This window comes from Aethalodelphis obliquidens, unplaced genomic scaffold (genome assembly GCF_003676395.1).
Source record: "Aethalodelphis obliquidens isolate GAN/ISIS:26980383/991018 unplaced genomic scaffold, ASM367639v1 scaffold8, whole genome shotgun sequence".
In the NCBI taxonomy this organism is placed as follows: domain Eukaryota; kingdom Metazoa; phylum Chordata; class Mammalia; order Artiodactyla; family Delphinidae; genus Aethalodelphis; species Aethalodelphis obliquidens.
In genome coordinates this window covers 49,444,341-49,453,109 of record NW_020837952.1, presented here as the reverse complement: position 1 = coordinate 49,453,109, position 8,769 = coordinate 49,444,341, and the positions used below count along the sequence as shown (strand labels likewise).

General features: G+C 40.1%; 1 protein-coding gene across 5 annotated transcripts in view; it reads right to left on the bottom strand.

Annotated features, from left to right (window-relative positions):
* Window positions 1-5,392: 5,392 nt before the first annotated feature.
* RIC8B (RIC8 guanine nucleotide exchange factor B) overlaps window positions 5,393-8,769 on the bottom strand; it is a 120,491-nt gene continuing 117,114 nt past the window's right edge. For 3 of the 5 annotated variants that reach the window (XR_003432984.1, XR_003432985.1, XR_003432986.1), the window contains one exon: window positions 8,649-8,757. Coding sequence is in view for 2 of the 5 variants with exons in the window: in XM_027107440.1 (XP_026963241.1) it covers window positions 8,646-8,757 (112 nt within the window). In the remaining 3 variants the exon portion in view is untranslated. Of the gene's footprint in view, window positions 8,758-8,769 lie in introns of all 5 variants that reach the window. The other 2 variants (XM_027107440.1, XM_027107441.1) reach the window with 1 other exon arrangement.

Below are 8,769 nucleotides of genomic sequence, written 5' to 3'. Positions count from 1 at the left end.
CCACTGACTGTGCCTTCATATTTAAGAATGAGACACTGAAAAACTCATTGCAGACTCTGTGTGGGCTTACTGTGTTTACCCTCCAAGGCCTTTGTGATCTGGCCTCACCGTATCTCTCTGACCTCATCTCCTACTGCTCTCCACATTTCTTCCTCCAGCTAAACTACACATTGTAGTTCCCAAGGTGAACTAATATCAAGATTGTTATCACTTTGGGTCCTTTGTACTTACTTGCTATTCCCTCTCTCTAGAAAGAATAACTCCTAGATGTTCACTCAGCTTATTTCTTCACTTCTTTCAGGTCTCTGCTCAAGTAACACTTTGTCAGAGAGGCCTTCCCCAATGACCTTCTATAAAACTTCTACCTGGGCCTAACTTTGCTTTAGTTTCCATTGGTATTATTGCCACCTGACATGGCATCAGGGATCATATGCTTTGTTAGGTTCACCAGTATACTGTATTTATTTATTGTCTATCTTTATCCAGAAGAATTAAAGTTCCATAAGGTCAGGATCTTTATTTTGTTCACTAATTTGTCTGTTGTACCTGAAGCAGGGCTGGGACACTAGCATGTATTCAGTGCATATCTCTTGAATGAATGAATGAATGAACGGTGGCCTCACTGAGCATGAATAGGCCGGTATCTGGCCATTGTGTTGGAAGATACCTAACTTTCATTCTCTTCAGATCCTTCTTCTGGGCCATTTTCCCTGCCAGAAGGGTCCTAGCTGCTAGTGTTCTTGGGATTGACTGGGGGAAGCAGATCTTTCACCTCATCCTTCTGTTTTCAGCAAGATATCCCAGTCATCTTCAGTGCTTGAGTCCTCATGTGCAGAGACCTTTGAAATAACTTCTTCGGAGGGAAATTCCTGGTTTATTCTGGTGAGGTAGAATAGGAATCACCTGGTTGTGTAGGGGCAGGTGACGGAGGGGAACCCGGTTGCCTGTTTTAAACCCCACCCACACCCTTATTCTTAGATGTACTAGGTATCTGATTCCTAAGCCATTATGGGGTTCTGTAGGGTATTTCACTGTGATGTGCTGGTAAATGTTTAATTGGCTCTCTGGTGGAAAAAGTCCTGATTGGTAGTGTTTGTTCATTCCCATGATGTAAATATTCCCACCATAGCTGAATTCAAGCTACCATCACAACCTCACTGAATACAGAGTTGGGAAGGGTTGAGCAGCAGCACACCATTCTTCTTACCTTACAGACACGAGATGTTAATAACTTCAAGAGCATAGATAATAATAAAATGTAGTAAAATAATTAGGAATGAGGAGTTTTTTTTGTTTTTGTTTTGTTTTTTTGGCTGTATCGGGCCTTAGTTGCAGCACGCAGGATCTTCTTGAGGCATTTGGGATCTTTCATTGCAGCTCGTGGGCTTCTCTCTAGTTGTGGCCTGCAGGTTTTCCCTCTCTAGTTGTGGCGTGCAGGCTCCAGGGCGCGTGGGCTCTGTAGTTTGTGGCACACGGGCTCTCTCATTGCGTGCAGGCTTAGTTGCCTTGCGGCATGTGGGATCTTAGTTCCCCGACCAGGGATTGAACCTGCGTCCCCTGCATTGGAAGGTGGATTCTTTACCACTGGACCACCAGGGAAGTCCCAGGAAGTGAGGAATTTTGAGCATTTATTACTTTTGTTTTAAATATAACTTATTAATTGAAATTTATATAATTTAATGTTTAATAATGATTAATTTTAACCAGCTTGTAAAATTCTTAAAAATTGAACAGTATGCTCTTGAGAGCTGGTATAAGCCGGTTCCAGCACATGTCATCTTGCTTTTGGCTTCCCTTGCCTCTTGTAGGCTTAATTTTTCGATACCTTGTGTCTTCTTTCTCCATTAATTATCTCTTGCTCATCTAATTTCCAGTTTCCAAATTTTGTTGATAGCTCTTTTCTGCTGTCATCTTCTTTCTCATTTGCATTGTCTTATTGGGCTTAAGCTTTACTCCAAAACATCCATTTAATGCCATTTTAATAGGTTTTCAGGAGGTGGTCAAGGTAAATGCATGTGATCAGACTGCTTTGTTTAACCAGAAGTGTCTCCAATTAGAATTACTTTTAATTTCTTCTTGCATGTACGTGCTTGAAAATGTACGTTGTGACTACATTCTTTGGCCTATATAGATTCTCTTCTTTTTTTTCATTTTTACTATTGAATAGTTGGTGACTTTGTATGGCTCACATAAAATTTTAGTATAAAATTAACTTCATTTATTTCTATTGCTTAATGTACTTTTGGTATGAAAATTGATTCATTTAATACCACAATAATAACTTATAACCACAAATAAGTCACAGACATTAAAACATAGTAAAAGTTTTAGTTTCAAGAGTGTTTGTTTGGGGTAAAATAAGGTAGTAGTGTTTTACATCTATCAACATGTATTTTTCTTTACTGAGTTAGTTCATGACTTTATTCCTGGTGAGCTTATCATCTGTCTTGAGGTAGAGGGGTGGAGGAGGAGGGAATTATTACAGCAGGAAAGAAAAATAGCAAGAAAAATTGTTTAGTTTGTTTAACTTTGAAGACAAAATATAGGCTTGAAAGTCATAATTCATTGTGGGGAAAAAAAGGATTTTATAAATTCCTTTATCTTACCCCTGTAATACAACAAGACTCAGGTTTTGGTTGTAACTGAGACCCCATGATGTCTCCATCTTTGCACAACTTGGTGGTTCATCTCCTTCCCTTATGAGAGAGATCCCAGTATTCTTTCATGACCAAGATAGTTCAATTTGACTTTCTGAAACTAGTTGCCAATAGTTCTAAGTCTTTTCAATTTTGAGGGTTTTTTTTAAACCTGAACTTTGTGGATCTCGTTTCCACACGATAGCTGTTTATCATTAATATATTTTGACTGAGAAAATACAGATGGTCAAAGGGATATTATGAATTGAGGAATGCTTATGAATGAACTTTTATCACATCAACATGTGATACAGTATTTGTAAAATAGATGTACTTGATATCCAAGACATTTTTTCATTCATTATGTAAATGATGCTTGGTGGCCCTACAAATTTGCAGATTCCTTGAAATAATTCTTAGCTTCACCCTCCTGCTCCCAAACCCAAAGTTGCTTAGTTCACGGTTTGGCCAAGCCAGTATTTCAGATTATCTTTTTCCCAAAGTCATTCCCATCTGAGTTTTTAAATGAGCTCTTTCTTGCCTTTCCACAATGCCAAATTGTGTTTATTCCAGCTTCTAAGCATTTCTTGACTCCCTCCCCTCTTTTTTTACACCTCCTGCCACTACTCCAGTCCAGGCCCTGCTTACCCCTCATGTACTGATGCAGCAGCCTTGTCTGGTCTCTTTTCTTACTGTCTGTCCCTTCTCCACTCCATTCTCCATACTGCAGCCAGAGTGATCTTTCTGGTTGTGTCCTTTGCTCGCCTGAAATTCTGCTACTCATGTGTCCTATCATGAGACATGTTTGTGTTCTGTAAACACATCAAATGCACGAGCTTTTGTTGGAGCCAGTTCTTTTGGTGGGAACAGTCTTTCTCCTGTACATGGCGAACTCAAGCTCAGCTCAGATGTCCCTTACGAAGCTTTGTTATTCAACTCCCATATTCCTCCTGGCATCCTGTAGCACTTTGTACAGGCTTTGGTTATGGACTTCTCACACTGCGGGCACTTTGGGGATAGGGACTTTCAAGTTGTGTTTGTATCCCCAATCACCTTGAACAGTGCCTGGTACATGGTAAATGCCCAGTGAATGTTTACTGAACACACTGATGTGGATTGGTATGCTTGTGAGCATGGGCCTTTCTTTGAGACTAGCAGGAGTACGGGATTCTATGTAGTGGGGAGATATGGAAATGGAGTGAGGAAAAATGTGTTAGTTATTTCCCAATTCTGTTTTTCCCATTTCAATCTCTTCTGAAATTTTTTCTCTCAAATAAGACTTTATTGAATTTTTCTGATCGCAAAAGCAACACATAGCATAGTATTTACAAAGACATCATACAGGTTTGAATTCAAATTTTGCTACTTATTGGCTGTGTGCCTTGCACATAGTACCTAACATCTTTATGCCTTAGTTTTCTCATCTGAAAAGTGGGAGTTATTCTAATAGTACTTACCTCATAAGATTGTCATGAAGATGCAATTGGAAAGTGCACGCAAAGTGCTTAGCACAGTGTCTGGCACAGTAATTGCTCAGTAAGTATACACAGCTGTAATTGTTATGTTCAATGCAGAAAAGGTACAGGTCCGTGAGACCTGGATACAGCTGGAGCCCTAGGGCCCAGGATCTTCCCTGTGTTACATTAAAAGAAAACACAAATCTGACTGTAGAAGCCTTGCAGAATAATTTTGACCTTTTAAGATAGCCTTTCTCAACCAGGGTTCACCTGAACCACAAAACTCTGCACTGGAGTGACTATTTTTTCTCTCCATCGAGGATGCTATGTAGCTAACACTATTCTAGATGCACAGGAAAGTTAATTCATTATGTACAATGCATGATGTAGGAACTGAGGCTCAACCTCCCCACCCTTCTTTAAGAAAGGCTGCTCTGATGCTTCTTGAACACTTGGTGCAGGGACTCGGCAGAGTGCATCAGAGTCACATCCTCCTAAGTCCTCTCTAGAAACCTCTCCCTTTCCTTGAATCTTCTCACTTATGGCAGTTGTTAGAAATCTCTCCCTCCTTCCTCCCTCACCCATATGATTTGTTCCTAGAACACCATTCATTTGTTCCTTCTCCATATTGTGCTCGCCACATACCCAGTAGTTTCTGACAGGTGTCCCCTTAACGTCTTTTGAAAGACTAACATGTCTCTCCCCATCCCTGTGTACCCTCTTTCACCTCTGGAATTGCAGTGAAGAATACCTCCAAGAAAATTAATGCCAGTAACTGGATTACAGAGTAGTAAACATGACTGACATCTCTTTTCTTCACATGCACTTTTTAAAGTCATCTAGATCCCTTGCTATTGTCAAACGCCTCTCCTTAACAAAAATTATAGAATTATCTAGTCACTTAATCTAGCTGTGTCATATTTGTGCTGCCGAAGCTCCTGCTAGACTGTGTATGGCAGAGCAAGTCTGCTCTTCCTGGTGCCATTCCATTTCCTGCTGCTCTTCAGTGCTGACAAGGCTCATGCTGCCTCCCAGGAAGGCAGCGGGCACCTTTTTTGTGGGGAGGAGGGATAGGTCATGATGTCTTCTCTGTTAGCAAGGAAGAAGAATACTGGGTAAGCAATTACTAGTGTTTACCACAATTCATATAATGGAATATCATATAGCCATTAATTTTTGAATAATATTTATTGACATGGGAAAATGCTTACAATATGTTAAAGAAGAAAGCAGGGGTACAAATCTGTAAATACAGCATGATCCCAATCTTGTAGTAAAATAAATTATATATGCATAGAAAAAACACAGGACGGAAATACACCAAAACATTAACAGAGATTATCTCAGGTGGTGGGTTTTGGGGTGAATTATTAACTTTATTATTTCCTGTATTCTCCAAACTTTCCACAATGAACATATATTACTTTTATAATGGGGGGGAGGGGAAGGGAGGTCAATATAAGAGACACCTAGTACTGGGAGGCGGCAAGACTGATGGTAGTAAGGGGATGTTGAGTACTTGTACTGCCTCTGCCTATGTCTTCATTTATAAAGGAGGGACAATAACACCCATCCTGTGCACTTGCTAGGACCACCCGGTGTGTGAAGGGGCCTCAAGTGTCTGTTGACTGTTATCTAAAGCAGCAGCTCAAGTGCCTTATTTTAGAACCCGCTCCTCCATACCCTGTTTTAAAGGTTGGGAGGGATGTGGACACAGGGGCCTGCAGAGTGCAGTTGGCCAGTATATTCTCACCATCCCCACTGCAGGCCACCGAGCCAGGTAGATGTCGAGGGTCAGGGTGGTTGGGGCACGGGGGCTGGGGGAGAGCCTGCAGCCCTCATCTCTGACCTAAAGGATTCCAGGTCCTTCCTTATTTGAAATCCAGTACTAACTGAGCAAGTTTCCTACTCACACTTCAACTTCATTCAGGTCACCTCCCTGTTTAATAAGTTCTTTAAACCAGTTCTGCTGAAATAGTTATTGCTTAAAATGGCCTGAGAATTACCACTCTCCCAGCATTCCAGAGTCATAAGGGGGCACAACATGGACCCAGTTGGGCAGTGTGAAGGGTAAGGAGAGGTGCTGGGGGTCAGGCCAGCCAGAGTTGGATTTTTACTTGCTCTGTGATGTTAGGTAACTTACTCTGCTTTCCAGAGATGATCTCTTAATATGAGATGTGATGACTTTACACAAGATAAGATACATAAAAAGCCCAGCACAGAGCAAGCAATCAACAGATGTTAGTTCTCTTTTCCGTGTGCAAGATGAGGTCACTTTCATCTTCTCCCTCTGCAAATTCTCTCTTCAAAACAAAGCTTAGTGCCCAGTATGGGGAAACTCAAAATGAAACAGAACTCATTGAAAGCAGAAGAGCACAGCTACTTAAACAGGACTGTTCAAACACTCTGCATAAAGCTGGCAAGATGGTATTTCATTAAACATGTCTTCATTTAGGTAAGCCGACACTCATGCCAAAGCTATTTAATTGCAGAAATTATAAAAATACTTTAAAAATGCATTTGTAGAATGAAGTAACAAAAATACTTAAATTCTTTTTTCTAAACTTTTTTTCATTTAATCTAAAATTATGAATTACCAAGTTTCATTTTATTTACTGTTAAAACATGGGTCACACATAACTTATACTCCCAACTATTTTGGATAAAAAATCCTAAAATGTATTCTTCCTAGTCTTTTTATAGAGTATTCTTATTTTTTAAAAGAAACACAAGGTCATCATTATGAGAATAGTTTATAGGCCATACTGTTGTACAGATACTTTCTGGGTCAACTAGAATGTCCTTTAGGAAACAGATGGTCCCAGACTTATGACGCCTTGAGTAGTTTTCATTCTCCCCACGTTCCTATCCGGTTTTCAGTTGGCTTTTTGCTGCTTTCAGTAGGCCTGCTTTCCATCTAACAGCCGCCTCCTTTGCCATTTTTTCGTGGGCTTGGAAGTCAGATAACTAAACATGTTAGAAGTATATGCAAATTTTAGTAAAGAGGCACAAGGTGAGATTCTTGAGGATCTCTCCTATAAATAAATTGTAAGAAACTTTGCCATCTCTTTTGGCAGCTCTAAGGCTTTTTAAAACTGAATTCCTGATTTGTACTTTTGCCAGAGAAGTGACTTCTGGATAAATGACATTTTCACTAATACTTCATGTACTTTATCCTTAGAAAGGCTATTTATTATAAGTGAGATAACAGATGTAAAAGCACTTTAAAAAAGCATAAACTGTGAAATAGGATTGTTTACCCCACGTATCTATAAAGAAACACACACAGATAGCTAAATTGAATCAACCCCAATGTTTTATTTAATTTAAAGTTTTAAAAGGCAGTGGTTAAGCACATTATGTGTGTATATATATATATATATGTATATACATACATATATATATATAAAAGGAAACCAACCCCTTTTCAACTTTAGCCATTGATTAACTAGGCCCACTGTCTATTTGCATGATTCATTTTCTACTTCGTCATATGACCAATTCTAAAAGTAAAAATAAACAGGCTTAATCAGTTTAACAGTAACTATTTGTGTTTCTTTTTTAAATAAATAAAGTTACCATTAAACTGATCACATATGGTAGAAAGGTAGGACACACACACAAGCACACACAGTCCCCAATTTAAAACATGTGACATATGAGTGACCTATATGTACAAATGGGTGCTGCTGACTCCCCCACCCTCAGCAGAGGGCTCAAAAGGCCCCCCCGTACCCAGGGGGTCCCCATTCCCTCTACCAGGTTGGAGGCACCCCTATGTTAGACCTCAGAATGCATGTTCCCCATGCAGTGATACAGATGGGGGTTCAGTTCTATGGTACTAGTGTTCAGGTTATTAGGGAATAAATAGGCATTTGTAGCTGCCTCAGAACTAAACCATCACTTATAACTTTATAGGGAGAAATGTATTCTGAAGTTCCAGATAACTGACATACAAACTTTTTGAATGTAATCAGTTTGCAAGTCTGGGGCTGTTGTGTGTGTGTGCGTGTGTGTGCATTTCTATAGATTTATACAAAATTGAAATGAAGAGTGGGGCTACGTTTATGGAGCAGCTGCTGCTTGGCTTCCATTCACTCAGTCCTGATCTAACAAGTCACTTGCCTCAGCCCCTTTTTAGCAGCTCGTTCTGCTTCTCACATGCCTCTGTCTCTGGAGAGATTCAGAAAGGGCAGCTCACACAAGTGAGAGGAAGGACACGGCTAAATCTTCTTTAGAATCTTGGCAAACAGAACTGCCAGATTCAACCAGGGCTGCTTTATAGAGTGAAGTCCTTCAGTTCCATCTTGACAAAATGGAATTTTTCTGTTCCTAGTCTCTGCAACTCCGTCTAACTGCAGCTCTGTATGAATGCCTCAATATCGCAAAACACAGGATCACTTCTTAAATATGCTGGATTCTCAATGAGTAAACCAGTTAATGTGTTTCTAGCCAAAGCAAGGGCATAAATGTTTTAGAGAAAAGATTCCCCTGGAGCTACAGAGAAAAGATGCTGATAAAAGCAATACTGAGAGTTGAGCAGGTGATGCTTTTAGTCTGTGTCAGAGCTGGTCTCCTCGATGACAGAGTACTGGTTGAGTGCTTCCTCCAAAGGCGTTATTGTCCCATCAGGTTTTAGTCCCATTGGTTTAAGCAACTCCTCTCTGGAAAAAAGA